At 44.2% G+C, this 21,500-nt stretch overlaps 1 protein-coding gene across 8 annotated transcripts in view; it reads left to right on the top strand.

Moving 5' to 3' along the window:
• CDH18 (cadherin 18) overlaps positions 1–21,500 on the top strand; it is an 896,981-nt gene that overhangs the window by 707,121 nt on the left and 168,360 nt on the right. For all 8 annotated transcript variants that reach the window (XM_053243963.1, XM_053243962.1, XM_053243957.1 and 5 more), the window contains one exon: positions 19,690–19,984. In XM_053243963.1, the coding sequence (XP_053099938.1) occupies positions 19,690–19,984 (295 nt within the window). The remainder of the gene's footprint in view (positions 1–19,689; positions 19,985–21,500) is intronic.

Raw genomic sequence — 21,500 nt, 5'->3', positions numbered from 1 at the left:
GACAGCAGTGATACAGGAAGATGCTGAAAGGCATCATCTCATACTGCGTGGGAGATGGCAATGGTAAACCCCTCCTGTATTCTAACAAAGAAAACCACATGGCTCTATGGTCTCCAGGAGTCGACACCGACTCAACAGCACAACTTTACCTTATACCACTTTGGAACTTTTGTTGAAAACAGTATATAAATATTTACTGTGTTCATATTCGTCTGTGAGATATGAAATCAGGGGCATAACTATAATAGGGCAAGGGGAGACAGTTGTCTGGGGGCCCACTGCCTTGAGGGGCCCCCCTAAAGGCAAATCACATGACTGACTCCCCCAGCTGCGCACCTGCACGGTCTTCCTTCAGTTGTATTCATCCTCCGGAATTGATGTGAGTGTTAATACCTGGAGCTACCAGAACACCATGTCTTTCTCTAGTACCATTACATGACTTGCATCGTCCACAATTTACACAACCTTTAAAAAAATAATTTAGGATGATGTTCTGTTGTGGCACATAGGCCTATCTTATCTATCTATCTATCTATCCTTATTTAGCCTCATTTAAGATTTCTTTACTTCATGAGCTGAGCTTCAGTGAGGGGGAGGCCCATTTTAAAATCTTGTCTCTGGGCCCACTCCAACCTTGCTATGTCCCTGAAATCTAGAACTTTCCACAGTAGAACATTCTCAGTTGTTGGCACTGCAGTTTTGGAACTGCTTCTCCTTGGCATTAAACCACATGTTCCATCTCCACTATGTGTCTTCAAAGCCCAGCTGCGGTTCTTAGCATGTAAAGCCAATACTGGCCTGGGAGGGCATGATCTCCAACAGAGCAGTGATGGGCAGGAGGGGCACTTAAAACTTCCCTCAGCCCCTGATTCATGTTTCAGTATGCATCTTTTGCCAGTTTCCCCCTTGCACAGATTCCTTGCTAGAAACTTTCACGCACATGCACACAAATTCAGATTTAAAATGATGACTATGATTTGTTTTGCCACTTTAAAATAGTACTTGACACTGCCTTGCATGCCTTTTTGGCAAAAAGTTAGTTAATTTTTTTAATCTCTGACAAAATTGAGTTAACAATAATATTCTTTCCCCTGGAGCTTGGAGTTCCACTGTATCCTCTGTTTGCGCTGTGCAGTTCTTTACAGCCACATGCATTTTCTATGCTGCTGTCAGCAGAAGACGTGTGCATTGAAACATCTGCACAGAACTGACCTTCTTCACTTTTGGTCTGGCAGCGCCCCAAATAACTTTTAACAGTAGGAATTGGTTGGCCATATTGCTGTTGTGCCTTTAGAGGATTTCTGGGAGCAGTCCTGTGCTACTGAATCCTCCTCTGGTATTAGTGCTGCTTTATGCTTGGGGAGAGGCTAAGTAGAACAAGTCACTGGCTTCTGATATTTGCCTGTGGAAGCAAAAAAATAAATAAAAACAAACAAACAAACAAACAAACCTACCAGCTGGTTTGTCAGTGTGTCTAAAGTGGCTCAAATCAAGAACATCTGCATGAGCTGCCTGTGGTAATGCTGGGCTGCTGACCCATTTATTTTCCCCAACTACCCTTGCTCTTTTGCTCTGCAATGGTCTCAGAGCTTTCACTGCCTGAATTAACTGGAAAGAATTCAACCCTTTAAGCTGCCGGTTGCAAGTGCACTCTGCATTTTAAAGCATTTTGCTGATCTAACTATCGCCACTCTCATAGGACACTTGCTTGTCCCAGTTCAGTAATTTTCAAGCTATATTCCCAGGAATTCTGGAGCTCTTAGATTCAAAAACTAAGAATGGTGGGAAAGCTTCCCTGAAGGACAGCTTGCCTTCCCCTTTCCTGTCTTCATTGGGGCCTGGGGGTACAATGTATAACCAGCCACAGGGGAGAGTTTGGTGCAGGCTAGAATCAATTCAGGGCAATAGCTAGATTCATCAGACTGTCCTGTAGTAATAGAGAATATATCTTTTAATGCCCCACAAACCCCTCTATGACCCCTTTTCAACATACAGACGCAATAGCAGATGCACAATGGTTAGAAGATGAATGGTTCTCAGGGTAAACATCACTGCTGTCACTGGCTTACATGTCCTGCCGTGTAACCATGGGTGGAACTGCGGGGGGGGGGCATCCAGGGCTTGGGCCCTAGGTGCCACTGAGGAAGGGGCACCACACCAGTTCCTGCCACCCCCACCCCATTGCCCACATGCCCAGCCCCAGGGCCCCTCAGCCACTTGCCATCCTGCTTGCCTTGCCCTCTGGTTCCAGCCTAGGATCTGAGTGGCCTGCAAACTGCAGAGAGCTCTTCTTTCCCCGCCTCTCAGCTGACCAATGGGTGGGTGGGTGGGGCTTCCAGAGAGGCCGTAGGCCTCCCTGAAGCCTGAACTTGGCAGGCCCCAAGCAAGCCAGGAAGGAAGCAGGAAGAGTTCTCTGCAGCAGAAGACCCTCTGCCTAGACCATCCAGCACAGCTTTTGCCAGGTAGACTGTGAATTCCTTTTTGTGGTTACCCCCCCCCCCCAGGTATATAGGGATCTGCTTGTCATAGGGCTTTGATATGGTGGGGGAGAGACTGAGAAGTCTTTGAATATTTAATTTAAAACAGATTGAAAAATTTCTGGCTTTAAATTTCTGGCTTTTTACTATCTAAAAAGGCCTGTAAGTGGCTTGTTTCATGGCAGAAAATTACAAAAACTTCTGGAACCAACAATATTATATTCATTCATTTATGTATAAATGCATTTATGTTCAAGTTGCTTTGCAACCCAGAAGGTCTGAGTGAGAACTGTGTTGTGCTTTTATTTTATTTTATTTTATTTTATTTTTCTTGTGTGTGAACTGCTTTCCAATAACTCACAGGGACTGCAGGGTAAATCTGGCCAACATGTGAATGCAGTTCCTCCATTCCAGGGGAGATGTGTGTTAAAGGGCGTTAAAAGCCTCATGTGAAAAACCTCCTGGAATCAAACTTTACTGAATTCGTTCAGAATTCTGAGAAAACAAACATAGGCTCACCCTGCATGGTTGAAAGTCTCCTTTGCTAATCTGCAGCGAGGGGGCCATTTTAATAATTAGTGTTTCTAGTGTGTTCCAGGCATTACAAGTAGCACAAATATATAGTACTCAATGTATATCACTATATATTGTGAAGTGTGCGTGTGTGTATTCAGTGAAATGTATTTCCAGGCAGCATATTTATTTTGAAATATCAGACTTAAATCCTTGGGGGCCTGGGGTGTGTGGAGGCCCTGGACTTTGAGGGGCTGGGGGCCCATTTTAAAATCTCATCTTGGCCCATTCCAACCTTGCTATGCCCCTGGTGGTCACTACACATGGGTTTCTGCACAACACCTGCACAGAAGAAACTTCCATGTAGAAAATGTGTCTCTTGTAAACTTACCCTGAATTTTCCACCCATGACTGGGATATCTGAGATTCAGAGTCAATAATAAAATAACAGCACACTGCTTGTGACGGAAAGGGGCAAATTGCAATGATTTCTTAGTCTGGCAGGGGCTGGCAGAACTTGTCTGTCTGCTCCTGTTGCAAATTCCTCTGTCTAGTGTGGCAAACTAATGTATCCTCCTCCCTCCTGGTGTCAAAGTAAGCACTAGAATGGTGAATGCACATATACCCCATCATGAGCCAACAGTCATCACAAGACAAAGACTGGTAGGAATCATTCACTGGTTTATAGACACCACCACCACCTTCTTCTTCCCCTATTTTGCTAGTGGCTGTTTGGGCAGGTGATCCTCTAGGACAAAGTCATTTTAAAAAAAAAAAAAAAAAGCATGATATGAGACAGAGAAAATTGCACTTGGAATCCTCACATAACTCCTGACTGTTGTTCTAAGTCTTTAACAGAGATGGCTCATGTTTTCAGGTTTTGATCAACAACCATGTCTAGATGGTACAGTGTTCCTTTTAACAGGGATTTCCAAATATTGTTGACTACAAGTCCCATCATTCCTGATTGGACAGGGGCGCAATTTCAGTGCTTGCCCTAGGCACTATTTTCCCTAGATACGCCTCTGCGTGTAACATATTATTTATTAATTATTTATTTATTTATTTAGTGAATTTTTATACCGCCCCAACCCAAGGTCTTACGGAGGTTCACAACAAACAAAAACAAAACATTAAAATCAATTAAATACTAAAAACAGTTTAAAACAAATCAACAAACAACCCAAAATTTAAAAAGTTAAAAAGCTAAAAGGCCTGGGTAAAAAGATGAGTCTTTAGACACTTTTTTAAAGCTGCTAGAGATGGGGAGACTCTTATTCCCATGAGAAGCGTGTTCCAAAGTCCTGGGGCAACAACAGATAAGGCCCATCCCTGGGTGGCCACCAGATGACATGAAGGTAGCCACATAGGTGTTGCAGAACCGCTGTTACCATTGTGGGGCTCTAACACTCATGCTGCACAAGAGGCCAGTACCAAAACTACTGATCTCTTGCACAATCATAGGTTTTGCACTACTGCCATTATTCCCAATGGAAATAGCACATATTGCACAATGGCACAAATGGTTAGTAGTTCTGGTATTGCTATCTTGTGCAACATCAGCACCACATGTGTTAGGCAGTGGTACAAACAATGCAATGTCCATGTTGGGGGGGGGCATGTAATCTAGTGAGTCATCTTTGATTCCTGTCCCACTGAGACTAGATATGCCACTAAAACAATTCACCTAAAGCCACATGTCTAGCATTTTATTTATGTACATGTATATCCCACTTTTCACCTATCGTGGAACTCAAGATGGTCTGCAAGAGCTTCCCAGGCAGCACACATGCAGGCACTGATCAGCTCTAGATCTGCTTAGCTTCAACATGGTGGCTGTATCATGTGCCCTCAGACCATCCCCTTGAGTTCCTGTTTGGTCACATCGTGTAAGGGTTTTCAAGGGAAGTCAAAAGAGCTTGGATGAGAATAATTATGCTTCCTTTTTGGGGTGTGTGGCTGAAGGGATTCATGCCTTATATTGTCATCAGATATCATCTAAAGGAGAACTGAAAACAAATTTGAGGATTCCCTCTTGGCAAAATATTTTAAGGAATTTCAAGCAAAGCTAAATGAATTCCAGTAAGGGTAGTAACACATTCTGCACATCCCTAAGTTAGAGAATGCTGCAGTGATCTTTTTCTGCTGTATACAACAGCTGTTCTCACGGCCATATGGAGGTGGGTTAGAGAGGAGGCAGTTTCCTACCCTGTGACTCCAAAACCCCTGTTGTTATAGTTATAAGTTTATTCGGTCATTGACCAGCAAAGCCCTGTTGGTTTTACTTACCCAACTCCAAAACAATCAGGCTGCTGTGTGTTCTAGGAGGGAAGAAAAACCTGAGCTGCATCCGCCAATATCCCAAAATGCATTGTGTGAGCAGCATAGAGACAGCCTTTAGTATTGGAGCAGCTCTGCTATGTTTGGCCATGCAAGCCACAGGACTCTATGATAAATAGGGCTGCCGGCAGCCTAGGAGCAGTTTAAAATGTGCTCACTGCAAAAACAACCAAAACAGAAGGTAGGACAGGATCCATTTTCATCTTATTATCACTTTTAACCTGGGTAGCCAATCTGTGCTACTCAGGTTTGGAACTACTGGGTCAGGAGGACACCTGCCTCGCCAGACCATAGGTTCCTGGTTTAACCCTCTCCTACCCGGGAATCTGGTTGCAAGAACAGGGACCAAGTTCTATCTATCTATCTATCTATCTATCTATCTATCTATCTATCTATCTATCTATCTATCTAACATATTTATATACCACCAAAAACGTTTGTTTCTGGGCGGTATACAATAAAACAATACAAATTAAAACAAAAGTAAAATATCAAAATATTAAGATAATTTAAAATTTATCACAGTGTTAAGAACTGTAAATCTAATTAAAAGCCTGGGTGAACAAATGTGTCTTGACTTCCTTTTTAAAAGTTGTAAGAGATGGGGAGGCTCTTATTGCAGCAGGAAGTGTGTTCCAAAGCCTCGAGGCAGCAATGGAGAAGGCCCATCCCCAAGTAGTCACCAGACAAGCTGGTGGCAACTGCAGAGGAACCTCTCCTGATGATTTCAATGGGTGGTTGGGCTCATGGTGAAGAAGGTGTTCTCTTAAATATCCAGGGCCTAAGCAGTTTAGGGCTTTGTAGGTTATAACCAGCACCTTGTATTTTGCCCGGAAACTTGTTGGTAGCCAGTGTAGCTCTTTTAGTACAGAAGTAATATGGTCTGAGTAGCCCAGATTGGCTGATTACCAGAGAATGCTGACTGCAGCATTCTGTACCAGCTGCTGTTTCTGGACTATGTACAAAGGCACCCCCACACAGAGCACATTGCAGTAGTCAGGCCTGGAGGTCACTAGCATATTTACCACAGTTCTTAGTTAGTTTATCTTAAGAAACAGATGCAGCTGGCATATCAGCCAAAGCTGATAGAAGGCACCTCTGGCCCCTGACTAAACCTGGGACATTAGGGAGAGGTTTGGGTCCAAAAGCTCACCCAGACAGTGCACCTGTTTCTTCTGGGAAAGTGTGGCCAAATCTGGAACTGGCAGCAAAATTGTTTCCCGAGTTCCAAACCCTCAGAATAAGTACTTCTGTCTTATCTGGATTAAGCCTCAGTTTGTTATCCCTCATCCAGCCAGTCACTTTCTCCAGGCAGGTATTTAGTGAGATTACGCCTTCTCCTGATGATGTTGACATGGAGAAAAAGATTTGGGTGTCATCAACATACTGATAACACCCTGCATCAAATCTCCTGATGATCTCTCCCAGCAGTTTCATGTAGAAGTTAAAGAGCATTGGAGGCAGTATGGAGCCCTAAGGGACACCATACCAAAGTTCAGTTTTTGAAGAGCAACAGTCTTCAAGGGACACCATTTGGAATCTGCCCAAGAGGTTGGAGCGGAACCGCTGCAAAGCAGGGCCTCCCACCCCCAACCCCCTCAGATGCTCCAGAAGGATACTATGGTAGATCGTATTGAGAGTTGCCGAGAGATCCAAAAGGACCAACAGAGTCACACTGCCTCTGTCAATCCCTAATTGGAGATAATTCGTCAGGCTGACCAAGGAAACCTCTACTCTATAGCCCACCCGAAAGCCAGTTTGAAATGCATCTAGATAATCAGTTTCCTCCAAGACTGTCTGGAGATGGTAGGCCACCACCCTATCAGTTACCTTGCCTGGCCATGGAAGGTTGGAGACAGTCCTATAATTGCTAAACTCTGAGGGATCCAATGCAGGCTTCTTCAGAATAGGTCTAATTATTGCCTCCTTTAGACAAGGAGGCATCTTGCCCTCCCCCAGAGAAGCATTTGTAATTTCTACCAGGCCTTCTACAACAATCTCTCTGTCAGATAATATAAGCCATGTCAGACAAGGATCAAGAGAACAGGAGGTAGGCCTCACTGTTCCAAGCAGCTTGTCCACATATGCAGGAATCACAAACTGAAACTGATCCAGTCTAACCACATAAAGGAGTTGCTGGACACCGTTGCATCAGACACTGCAGTAACTGTACGGTCTGAGTCTAGGTTGGCCTGAATACGAGAGATTTTATCCACAAAGAATTCATTAAAAATATCACAATGGGTAGTTGATCGTTCCAAATTCTGGTTCAAAAGAATCACAACCCTGAACATCTTTGCTGTGAGTGAACCTGCTGATGAAATAAGGGCAGAAAATAATTGCTTCTTTGCTGCACGTATCGCCTCAGCATAGATCATCAAATGCTCTGTATGTTGTAATCTGTCAGATTCGAGTTGAGTCTTTCTCCACTTTCCCCCATAGTACTTCCATATACCAAGGGGCCACTGCTCTAGTGAGTTTGCTATAGCGATTCTCCACAGGGCAGCAACAGGATCACCAGCAGAGCCAACACAAAACCTTTCCTAGGCTTCTTGGAATCCTATTGGACCCAAGAACCTTAACGGCCATACCGTCCTAATAGGTCCTTCACCCCTGTGGAGTTGGGTGATTACGTGGTTGTAAATCCAACCTTAACCATATGGTGGTCCTTCTATGACAATGGGGAAATTACAGGAGTTTCCCCCCCAGAAATACCACCTTGATCAGAGTAATAATAGATCAGATCAGGTGTGTGACCAGCAACATGTGTTGGTCCTGAGAATGCTTGGGATAGGCCCAAAGTCATCATGGCCACTATGAACTTCTGAGCTGTCCCGGACAAACTGGTCCTGAAGTGAATGTTGAAGTCCCCCTCCACCACAAGCCTGGAGTCCAACACCAAGCTCAAGACCAAGTTCAACAGCTCAGTTAGGGACTCCATTGGGCAGCGGTATGATAGATACACCAACAGAAGTCCCCACCTAGCCCTGTCCCCAAACTTAAGTACATACATTCAATATGGTCAGACATGTCAACAAGGATCATGGTAAGGGAGATGTTCTTATAGACCACAGCCACTCCACCTTCCTGCCCACTCCCCTCACCTGCCCCTCAGCAAAGTACCCTGTAGGGAGAAGCTGGGACCAGACTGGGCCACCAGCCCCCACTAACCAAGTCTCTGTGATACATACCAGGTTACATAGGTTCCTGGTTTAACCCTCTTCTACTTGAGAATCTGGTTGTGCAAACAGGCACCAAGTTTAGTTTGATACAAACATTTACTGATCCCTTTCTCATGACCAGAGAAAGGGCTCAAAACGGGCAAGCAGAGGAAGCCTCGAGATGCTTACCTCTGCCGCAGATGATCCTCTCTTCCTTGCTGAGGGAGAAGATTGTTCGCCCAGATGATTCCCAGCTCCTGCCAGCAGCAGGGAGTGTCTGGGGCTAGGAGGCCCCTGGAACTTCCATAATGTACTGTGTGAGTGCTTGGTTAATGATGGGGAGCCTCCCAACACCAGTTGGGAAGCTACTTGTGTGTAGGTGCTATGCGGAGCCACGCAGCACCCCCACAGAATCCGTTAGCCTGGATTTCAGGCAAGTTTGCACCCTAAACCTTGGCTAACAGCTGAGGCACCCAACTGGGTTTGTTCCCATGCCACCACTGGAAGCTGCGCAGCTCCCAGTAGTTCACATGCACTGGCAAAACTGGGCTGGGCTTTCCTAGCTGGTTTTGCCTCTGTGTGTGAATAGTCCTATGTGGAATCTGCCTTGGTAAGTTTGTAAGTAGCTGTCAAAAATTAAGATATAAATCTCTTAAATAAATGCCGGTAGTTATCCTTCACTGGTATCTTAAATAACTCAGTAAAAAAAGAATGCACTGGCAGAGTGTTCACTGCTGAGCAAAATGTTGTGTATTAATGGAGACCAGTAATGGCCTTTATTTATTTTTTTACTTTGTAAGTATGCTACAAGTAATATTCCCAGTATGAAAGTATGGTACCCTACTTCCCTTTGAAATATAAGTGCAGCCTCTGCCCCCCAATCCAAACCAATGCCATACCTTCTGTCCTTTTTCTGCTAATCTGCTAGCCAATGAGCCAACAGCAGTACCGTGCAGGCTTGTATAGGTCTGTCTCTGTGAGATAACCAGGCCCGTTAATTCTGCTCCTAGAGCTTTCCCAGACCGCAGGCTTTACCGCAGGTTTTCTGCGAGGCTTTACTGCTAGTTCAGAGTTGTCCAAAAATAACAACACAAAAAGTGGATTTTTTAAACCTTGGATTTCAGTCAGGCTACATTGCAATGTGTGATGAAAAATCCAAATTGTGTGTGAAGTGCTCCCTGATAGCTTGCAGGGACTTTGGGGTAAATTTGGTCTATATGTGAACACACACCATTCTGGATGATGCAAACTAAAAGCTGGATGTAAGAAATTCCTGCTGCCTGTGCCACATGTGGTACCATGTTGCATATTGACCACCCATGTTTACCTTTCCTTTCAGCCTATATGTTTATTTCTTGTTTCTCCCCCCAACCCCACTTTAGTCTTCCTTTACTAGCTCAAGGTAGCTTAATAAAACGAACACTTCAGAATACTGAAAGAGTAAAAATAAAATGAGATAGACCAATAATCAATCACAGGGAGCAATGCAAACAGCAGCATAATAGTAACAAAATCCCAATGGCTCCCCAAGCAGGAAGGCCTTAACAACCCTGCTAGATAGCAAGAAAGGTGAACCAGGCCTGCACTTCAGCTGTGAGGTGCCACAAAGCCTTAGGGCAAGGACAGTAGAGGCCCCTTTCCTGGCAGTAGCTAACCTGACTTTGCAGTGATCAGGGCCTCGTCTGTAGACCACAGGCAGCAAGGGAGTTCATTATATTTCCTGTGAAACAAACATTTGACTCTTTTGGCTCTTTGCACTTTGATAGTGACCACCTTTAACATCAAAAGTAAACAGCATCGATCATTTGCCTTGACTTCCATGCTTTAGGTGTTGTTTAGAATCTTCTTACATGCCCCAACTTTTTATTACTCAGACTCCCTCAAAATACCAGGCATTTTACATGAGTAAATGTTGAAATTTACTGCTATTTGTCTTAAACTCTAAAGCAAAGAGGCTATTCACACGAGCGTGTAAAACCAGGCTAAGGGAGCCCAGCTCAGTTTTGCATATGTGTGTGAACCTCTGGAATCTGACCTGATCTCAGCAGCACCACAGCGGCAAACCCGCTTGTGTAGCCTCCCTCCAAAATGAGTGAGCACTCTTCTAACCTAATTTTTTGGATCGTCTGTCAGCTGCTGCTGCAAGCAGCTGTGGCTAGCAGATGCAGGGAGGGAGGATCCCCATAATGCATCACGGCGCGTTATTTGGGCTCTGGGGGGTAGGGTGATGCAGGGTGACACATCCCAAAAGCCCAACCCTTGGAATAACTGGAACAGCTGGTGATTAGGTGTGCGATTCGTCCACCCATAGGCAAGGACCTGCTTGTCTGCGGGTGGTGGTGGTAAACATTTTGAGGTTTCCTCCCCTCACCTCATAAGAGCCCTTTCTCTGCTCATGAGAAAGGACTCAAATACTGAAGCTATTCTGATGGTAAGGGAGCCTAGCCCACTTCCTGGTGATCGTTGTAACCACCAGGTGAGCCTGATGATTCCAAGGTGGCTAGCCCACCTAATGTCCCCTCTCCTTAAACAAGAGCTCAGTTAACCTTGTTTTTCTGCTTGTGTGTCACTGCGGTGCTCGGCAACACACGAGTAGACCCCCAACCAGGAGGCAACAAGTAGCCTCCCTGGCTCGGGGATCCCCCCCCTCGAATACCCCACATGCTTGCATGGGGCATCCTGGGACTTCCAGGGGCCAAGTGACCCTCGATCCTCGCAGCCTCCACCAGCTCTGTGACAGAGCCAGTAGTCGTGTGGTTGGCCGATACGGCTGCCCAGGGCTCCGCAGGCAATCATCTGCGGGGAAAGCAGGCTAAGCCCACTCTCCCCACAAACCACCTCAAGGCACTTCACACTAATCGTGTGAAGTGCCTCACTCTCTCTATTATTCTCCCCACTAGATTATTTCTATCAAGCCATTTTTTGAACTTTCAAAAAGCTCATTCACCAGATCAGACAATTGCAGTTCTGTTTTTATTCTTACTTGTCCTAGTTCAGGAATAGTTTCTCCTCAATTAAAGGTCGCCATTATAGACAAATGAAAGTTACTGCCTTTGAGACTGCCCACCTCTGCATTCTGTATTTCTTTAAAATGGGTTTGGTGGTTTGGGAGCCATGGTTGGGTACAGTTTTTGAGGCTGTTCTCTGGCCAGATATATGCCATCTATAGACACTACTAGGCCACCCAGATTCTGCCAACCCAGAATTGGAGAGGGAGGCCAGAGGCTAAGTGGTGGAAGAGATGGCACTACCTGGCAGAGTGACATTGGGCTCAAAATAAGAGCAAAGCCAGCCAAGGGGAGGTAGAAGAATAAGCCAATGAGATGCCTGGAGCAGGCTGAAACTTGCAAGCATCCATGCCCATGAGGGGAAGTGTCTGGTCTGCAATCCTGGAGAGAAGCCACTGCTTCCTCTGTATATAAAGCAGCATGGAGGAGCTGCCTGAAAGTCCTCTTCAAGGGGTAGGACCTGGACTGCCCTTAGAAGACCAGGAAAGGACATCAGGATAAGAGGTGAGGAAATACCATCACGCCCCTGTGAGTCTGTCAGTAAAGCTTTTGCATTTTACCTCTCTGTTCTCATGTGTTCTTAAACAGCCATAGCATCTGTGAGCAGTCCCAGTTCATAGTGTGATATATTAAAAGAAGAAGAAGTTCAAGTTGTCAGAACTTTGGTTGGCTTTGAGGCAGGCTGCAGCTTGTGTGGAGTGATTACAGAGTGGGCTGATGAGAGCTAAAGAGATTAGAGACAATACACATGGATGAGACAGACTGGGTAGAATGCCAGTTCAGGTAGATGAGGATCAGAAGGACCAGATGCAGAAGAAGTACTTCCAAATGGGTGGATAGTCAAGTACTGGTTTATGCAGGCAAGGTAAAACATTGCTGTTGATCCAACTGAGGAACCAAGCCTGGAACAACTGTTATATGGTTGTTTCTTCAATTCAGCTGGCCTGAATTACTGGAGTACTGGTTCCAACCATTATATTGACTATGTGGTGCTGCAACAGAGAGGAGGTCAAGAACGTTTTCTGCCTGAGAGCTGCTGTGCCATAGGCTCAAGAACCATGCCCTAAGTGCCCAATACAAGTTTAGTGAACTAATATCACAACCAATGTGTGAGTGTTTCTCCCAGCTGCATGAACATTCTTCACTCTGGGCCATTAACCTGTTGTTCAGTGCTATTTGCATATCTATTATTATTAATAAAGCAGGGCTTCTGGTATTAGACACATGGAGATAATTCAAAGTGATCTTTGCCACATGGTCTTTTTTTTTTACAATCCTAAAATGCTATTTAGAATTTCCCATGCATACAAGCCATGGGAAATAGGTATTTGATCGACACTAGTTGGCAACAACAACAAAAAGTGGTTAAAGGAGGGAAATTGATTGTACACTGGGTGGGAGTAAAGGGAGAGGCAAGAAATAGAAGCCTGCACTCTGAGAATGAGCTGTGACTTGTTTTTCCCTATTTGTCCGGGTGGTCTTTGCCCAGCTGGCCCTGCTTCTGGAACTACCACGGGAAGCAAGGAGAGAGCAGAACTTCCAGAAGAGCAACAAGGTTCTAGATCAGATCAGCCTTAATAACAATCGTGGATGCAACCTGCAGCTATAGGGATCACTACTTGCAAACCACTGTGTTGCTCATGCTTGAGAAGAGAATTTAGGCAAAGTCCATAGACTGATATCCGAGAGGTATCAAGCTAGATTCTTGTTATATGTTGTGTTTTTCTTATTTAGTACAATGTGTTTCATGATTTTATGCTGCTGTTTCAGAATGCTAGCATTTTTACAAAATTACATTCTATGTCTAGTGTACATAAATAGTGCAAGGAAGCAGCTCAATCACGTTCATGCAATGAGTAGCAATGCAAATACTTGCAATCTCATATATTATAGCTGCCTTTTCCTTTTCTACCAACATTTTTGGAAGGCTGATGCATTCAGTCGCTAGGAGTCATGCTTACATAGCCAAGGATTGAAGCTGGCCTGAACGTGCCTGTCTGAATTCCTGTTCTTTGAAGCTAATCCCTTCTTTTGTTGAGTATAAATCCACATTAGGACTGCCATATGGCAGGAGATCAAAGACCTGCAGTAACCCTGGGATTTCTGCTGCTTAGGTGAGTGGGGTTAGGGCATGTCGGTGAGTTGTGTCTGTTTGGAGGCAACATACTGGATGACCTTCCCAGCTGCAATCTGATTAATGGAGTGTCAAAGGCTTGAGGGATGCTGTTTTCTTCCTAGATTGAATTATTCTTCTCCCTTTGTATTGCTTAAACAAGAAGAAAGAGAATGAACAGAATCCAAAATACAAAGAAGGGAAGTGGGGGGAAGGGCAATAGTGAATTAGTAAGAGAAACAGTTAAATTGGGCTTGCACATCCTGTGACCCAGTGGGATGAACGCAGCTGCATAAATGTAAGAAACTGCTTTATACTGAGTCAGAATATTGGCCCTTCTCACTTAGTATTGTCTCTACTGTTCTTCAGTGTTTCAGATGTTTGGATGGGGGGCGGGGAGGGGGGCTTCTACATGCAAGGTATGTGTTCTGCCCCTGACCTACAGCCCACTTCCCCATTGTGGCCTACCAGTCATACCAGTCTGGCAGGTACTAGAGTCTGCCATCCTCTCATCCCTATGTTACAGTCCCAACCAGACAGCCCAAACAGGAGATTATTGAGCCTCTACTGGGCTGCCATAAATGCCGGGTGGGTTGTTTTTAGCTTAGTGCTTCATAAGTTTTACCAGTCTTCCAGTGGGCATGCTGGTAGGCTGCATTTGGCTTGTAGGCCTGAGTTAAATCTGCTTGCTGTTTCACTACCAAGGCTGAGTTAAATCTGCTTGCTGTTTCACTACCAAGGCTATACAGCAATTTCCTGAGAGTTCTCTTGAGAGTTCTCCCCCTCCGGTTTATTTTATATATATTGGTTTGCATTCATTTTCCAAGCAGCTTTCCTGCTCTTAGCAATATGTGCTAGCCCTTTCCACAGGGACATCGGCATGCACATTAGTCACAATGCGGTCTGTGGGATTTAATTGCCTCAGATGCAACTTAGTCTTGCAAAACTAATCTGGCTTTAGCCAGATTAACCTGTTTACATTAATATCGAAAGCCCTGCGGAATTGAATGGCAGCATTACTACTTGCACTTTAGCCGTGTCTCTTTGTTCCGGTTGGTTTCTGAGGAAATTAGAAATTAGCCTCGGTACATAACAACAGAATCACAGCAATTGGTGGTGGTGTGAATTGATGATGATGATTGTGGTTATGAAGATGATGGTTGCAATGGTTATTAATTAGATATTTCAACCAACGTGAATGCTCTCATCTTTAATGTTTGAATTTAGGAAATGCAAACAACACCTGTAATCTGTAAATGTTAAAAATGCTTGGCTTTTAAATGATGCAGTGGAGTGTGTATTAATCAATGCATCTATTAACCATTTAGGTCCCTGTCCGGTTTGCAATATTTCATCAACAAAATAATGGACACACAGTCCTTTTCAGTGTAAGGATGGGTATGCATTACAAATGAGCTCTGTGTCAGGCCCAGCTTCTGTCAAGCAGGCTTGCACAGGAGAAAGTTGAAGTGAATGATGCCTGATGTAACTTAAGCAGAAGCAAAAGATATATTGTTGACGACTGTTGGGTAGAAAATCAGCTTTGAGAGAATGAACAAGCAAAGATCCAAAAGAATCACTGAAAGGAAAACTGTATTCTGTATGCATCTATTAGGCACAGACCGATTTTTGCAGTACGGTTCGAACTTGCACCAAGTTTGAACTGAAATGCCAGTCCACAAACTGGTTTGGTTGATCGAACCAGTTCTGGTGGACTGGTTCATGGTGGACTGGTTCATGATCAAACAGTTTGTGCACACCCCTAGCATCTATTGTTATGCCTTTGTAAGGAAGATTGCTGGTGAATAGCCCAAGGTGCCTGGGAGATGTCTTTTAATGGAAGCAAATGACTAGGAGCTAACTGAAAATCTCTCCTGTTAGCTAACAGAGCCTGAAGGAGGTGAATACCACCACCACTACCCCAAGATAGGGTGAGGGACCGATATTTATTTATTTATTTATTTATTTATTTATTCATTCATTTAACGTATTTTTATACTGCCCCAACCCACAGTCTCAGGGCGGTTCATAAAAAACAAAAACAAAACATTAAAATCAATTAAATGTTTAAAACAAATCAGTAAACTATCTAAAAGTTAAAAAGCTAAAAGGCCTGGCTAAAAAGATGAGTCTTCAGACACTTTTTAAAAGCCGCTAGAGATGGGGAGACTCTTGTTCCCACAGGAAGCGCATTCTAAAGCCTTGGGGCGACAACAGAGAAGGCCCATCCTTGGGTGGCCACCAGGCGACATGAAGGTAGCCACAGACGAGCCTCCCCTGATGTATGTAGCGGACGATGGGGATCATACAGAAGAAGATGCTCTCTTAAGTACCATGGGCCTAAGCAGTTTAGGGCTTTATATGTTATAACCAGCACTTTGTATTTTGCCCGCAAGCTTATTGGCAGCCCATACAACTCCTGGAATATAGGAATGTGTATAGTGTATGTGTGAGAGAGAGAGAGAGAGTGTGTGTGTGTGTGAGAGAGAGAGAGCGAGAGAGAGAGAGCAATTTTCTCTTTGGAACAGAGAGAGAGACAGAGGCTGGGAGCTGAAGGCACCTAAAGATGTATAGTTATTTCTTCCTAGGAATCTAATGTTAAACTAGCTGGGCCGGGTGCAAAGCATCTGCGCCTCTATCTTTCCACCGCTGAACCACCTGCCCCTGCTGCCATTTCCCCACTGCCGGCCCACCAGCCTCCACCTACATTTCACCCATGCTTCCCTCACCCACCACTACTTCCCCTGCCCGCCTGCTACTTCCTTCCCTCCCCCGCCTGCTCGCTGCCGCCACCAGTGTGTTCTGCCTGCCAACCCTCTTCTCCCCGCCAGCTGTCGCTGCTGCCATTTGCCACTGTTTTGTTTCCCCACTTGATGGCCGCCACCACCATTTTCTTCCCTCTCGCCCATCCCTGTTGCTAGCTGCGCTTGAACTCTCGCGAGAGCTGCTGCACATGGGATTAGTGACGGTTATGCCTAAGAGAAATATATATAAAGAAGACAGCAGATATGCTACCAAGTAGAAGTGTGCCTCCTGTTTGTTCCATTTATGCTCTACTTGAATATTTGGGTTTTGTTTTTTTAAAAGCAAATGTTGCAAAAAATGCCATATGTTTCCAGTGCTCTCTTCTCCAAAGGAAACCAAAACCCAAGGACTGGATTTCCTGGCCACTTGGGGAAGTTCAAAATGCACAATAACATAGTTATATATAATAATTGTACTCCACATATATTGTTTTGTGTATATCCTTCTTAATACACCCTGTGGTGTTAAAAAGTATCCTAATTGTCTCATAATAACATGTATGAAGGCTTAGAGAAGATTTGCCCAAGGTCATCTAGTAAGCTTCATATGAGAGGGAAAAACACACACACACACACACACACACACACACACACACACTGCACAGCTCTGGATAATCTGGAACCACCAAGAATTCCATTGCAAGTGGTAGGTCCAGAAATAAAAGGTGGATGCAGAGGAGGAAAGGGAGAGAGAGATTTGGGTGCGACGGGGAGGACAAGATACCTACAGTGAGAGGGAAAGAGGGAGAAAGCCCTTCTTTTTCACCCATGCAGATTCCCAGACCCCATGCAGATTCCCAGACCAGATTCCCAGAAGCTCCTTGAGGGAGCTTCTTAGTGCAACACTACTGGTAGCTCTTCAATCTCAGTTCAGGTCACTGTTTCCTCTAAGGCATGCACATGTGTACATGCTCACAAGTTTTTGGATGTCAGCTCAGTTCATTTTAGATCCCGCTCAGGTTGAATCAGGAAGACCCCATTCTGAATGCAGGTGTGCACACACAGCCTTGATATTGCGGCCCAGAACAAAACTCATTTTGCACAGAGATGAAAAAATTAGAGGGACCACTGTTTCAGGTCATGTGGAGCAGAGTGGGGTGTGTGTCAGTGTCAGTGCTGAGGAGATGTATTTCTTTGTGAGCATCTTTGCATGGGCCAGAGATTTTGGGGTCACCCTGGGATATCGAGATGACTATATCATCTCAGATATTCATATGGATGAAATGCCTGTCCCTCTCTGGATTATGAATGTAGTTCACACAGAAATACACGACTCTCCCATGTTTAACTCAGCAACATTCACTGGACTATACTGGCTAGAAGTGTCTCGTACCTCTTTCCTCTCTGCTTGGTACATTTTTGTACCTATTGTGGTGGATTTCTTATTTTCTTTATTTCAGGGACATTCTTCATAAGGAATTTGCACTGGAATACAAACAAACTGGAGCTTCAGCTATAAAAGCCTCACAGTGTTTTATTGCATTAAGAACCGTTTTATTTCATGAATCCCCAGATAATGGTGTGTGTGTGTGTGTGTGTGTGTGTGTATGTATGTATGTGTGTGTGTGTGTGTGTGTGTGTGTGTGTGTGTGTGTGTGAGATCAGCAGCTAATTGGACTCCAGGAAGAAAAAGAGGAACATTCTCCCAAACTATAAAGGGCCCTTAGATTCATTTCTCCGTGCACTAAAGAAAAGGGGCAGTTAAAGATTGAAGAGCCAATCATAAATAATCCTGAAGCCAAACTGTTAATAGATGTCAAAAATTGAAGCCCTCTGACTTGATAAAAGGGGACACCTCAGTTCCCCCCGCCCTTGTAATTCATTTTTTCAAATTTTCTTCTATTTCAAGCCAAGTAAAGTTTCAGACATACAAGGGCAACGGCAGATATTTGGCACATACATCTTTTCTGGCAAGCTATATGTGTAATAAAATTGGCTAATTAAAATACTGTATTTAATGCTATTAATATTGTACTCAGATCTCTTAATTAATTGGTTAAAATTACATCAATAGCGGCTGAGATCCAAGGAACTACTTTAGGCATGCCCTCTTCTTTGAGAATGCCCAGTAGGATTTCCCCCCTTTTCTTTGATGTGAAAAAATGGAGGATTCACAGGAATAATCCATGAAATATCACAATGTGCTTTTGAAATCCTTTTAGTTTTAAAAGTAGTTAGCCATGCAGCTTGGGGAGGGATTCTTTTTGTGAAGCATAAGGCCCCCCCCCAACTCCCTTGAGCATATGGAACTATTTGCATGGTTCTTTGGACCCTGGTCTTAGGAACACACTTTTCCACAGCAGCAAAAATATCGATTGAGATTGGTTGTGAACCAGCAGCTCCTGCTGTATTTGAATGGTTACATAGAACTTGAGAGATTGTCGAAATGTAGAAATGAGGGAGGGTAGAAAACACTCTGTTTTCAAATTTGTGTCCAGTGTTTCCTCTAACAGGGATTCCCAGATGTTGTTGACTACAACTCCTATCATACCCAAGCAAAAGCTATTGCAGCTGGGCATTAGGGGAGTTGTAATCGACAACATCTGGGAATCCCTGTTAGAGGGAACACTAGTTGCGTCCCTCTTTAAGAACCTTAAAAAAGATATAGTGTGTATACAATAGTTTATCTGCTCTGTAATTCTGTCTTGTTAGCTATCGAAAGCTTTGCTGACATCACAGTTGAAAAAAAGTGATAGGTCATGTGGAGGGGCTGTCAGTTGGTCGGCCACTGATTTTTGATATGTAGTATTATGATAAATGTGGACTGTGTTGCGCACCTCCACAACAATTATATTGCATCTCAACATCTGTATGGGTCTACTCAACCCACATTCACAGCACATTAGTCTAATTATGTGGATTGGCTATTTTTCTCATGCGATTTATGGAGGATAGGTTTATCAGTGGCTACTAGTCTGTTGTCTATAGGCCATCTCCAGCCTCAGAGGCACAATACTGCTAAATACTAGTTGCAGGGGAGCAACAGCAAGAGCTATAGAGTATGCCCTCACTTCTTGCCTGTGGGCTTTCCAGGGGCATTTGGTGGGCCACTGTGTGAAACAGGATGCTCCACCCTCCCTTAGTTTGCTTAACATCCAGCCTGAAGAACGGTTATGGAGAATGCAAAAGCTAGCTGACTATTTTGTGATGTGTTGATTCTACTATACTTGTTGCCCTACCTTGGATTATAATACTTGATAATTTTTTAGATTTTGGCTTTTTAAAAATGGTGCAATGTAGCTATTTATGATTATTACTATCTATGTTTTGCAGCTGCACTCCAATTCTGACAAAGGTGATGGATCAGTCAAATACATCCTTACTGGAGAAGGGGCTGGGACTATATTTATTATTGACGACACAACGGGGGATATCCATTCAACCAAAAGCCTAGACAGAGAGAAGAAGACACACTATGTGCTACATGCCCAGGCTATTGATAGACGGACAAACAAGCCGCTTGAGCCTGAATCGGAATTTATTATTAAAGTACAAGACATCAATGACAATGCACCCACATTTACAGATGGTCCTTACATCGTTACTGTGCCAGAGATGTCCGATATGGGTAAGAAGAAGAATGTATTCTTGAGGGTGTTTTTCCATAGGAGATGCTGCCACATCAGTACCATTTCATGCAAAATGTGTAATGTACCTGCATTGAATTGGATCCAATGATTACACAGACCTAATACATTGCAAGGGCTTTTGAGATCATACATGGATATTCACCTGTATGGGAGAAAGTAAAGGCATGCACTTAGGGACCCTGAGGTGGAAGCTAAACCTTCATAAACCAGTGACTGACACTGAGAATCAATCCTACATAGACTAGTCCAATCCTGAGATCTGCTTCTATGCAAGTGTGTGGTGTAATCTTTAAATATGGCTTTCATATATAGACTAAGAAAGTACTTGTCATGATGACTGACATAGGCATGGAAGGGAGTGGTTGTATATTGCAGTCCCAGCTGGGTGCATAATTGGCAGTCAAGGCTGGTTCCAAATGTCAGGGGACTCTCAGCAAATTGTCCCCTATGGGCCCTCTCCTACCTGAGTGAGCCCCAAATTACTCCACCTCTTCCATCACCACCACACAGAAGTGGTCTCAAAGATCAGCAGTGAGCCCTGTTGAGAGCCTGGGCCTTGGGCAACTTAAGACAAGCACTGTTGGATCAGGCCCAAGGCCTATCTAGTCCAGCATCCAGTTTCACACAGTGGCCCACCAGATGCCTCTGGGAAACCCACAGTCAAGAGCTGAGGACATGCCCTCTCTCCTACTGTTACTCCCCTGCAACTGGTATTTAGAGGCATCATGCCTCTGAGGCTGGAGGTGGCCTATAGCCCTCAGACTAGTAGCCATTGATAAACCTGTTCTCCATGAATTGATCTAAACCCCTCTTAAAGCCATCCAGGCTGTTGGCTGTCACCACATCTTGAATTCCATAGGTTGAGAATTCCATAGGTTGATTATGCATTGTGTTAAAAAGTACTTACTTTTGTCAGTCCTACATTTCTTGGCAATCAGTTTCAAGGGATGAGCCCTGGATCTAGTGTTAGGAGATAGGGAGAAAAAATTATCTCTATCAACTTTCTCCATACCATGCATGATTTTATAGACCTCTATCATGTCTCCCTGCAGTCAGTTTTTTCCTAAACTCAATAGCCCCAGGTGTTGTAGCCTTGCCTGATCATCCTGGTTGTTCTCTTGTGCACCTGTTCCAGTTCTACAATGTCCTTCTTTAGATGTGGTGACCAGAATTGTATGCAGTACTCCCAAGTGTGGCTGCACCATCATTTTGTGTAAGGGCATTATAATATTAGCAGTTTTCTTTTAAAACCCTTTCCTAATGATCCCTAGCATGGAATTGGTCTTTTTCACAGTTGCTGCACATTGTATCAACACTTTCAAAGAGCTATCCACCATGACCTCAAGATCCCTCTCCTGCTCAGTCACTGACAGTTCAGACCCCATCAGGTTTTTTGGGTGGGGTGTGTGTGTGTGTGTGTGTGTGTGTGTGTGTGTGTGTGTGTGTGTGAAATTGGGGTTTTTTGTCCCAATATGCATTAATTTACACTTGCTA

Source organism: Hemicordylus capensis, chromosome 4 (assembly GCF_027244095.1).
Source record: "Hemicordylus capensis ecotype Gifberg chromosome 4, rHemCap1.1.pri, whole genome shotgun sequence".
Lineage (NCBI taxonomy): Eukaryota > Metazoa > Chordata > Lepidosauria > Squamata > Cordylidae > Hemicordylus > Hemicordylus capensis.
The sequence above is the reverse complement of the archived record's forward strand: the minus strand, read 5'-3'. Positions and strand labels throughout refer to the sequence as shown.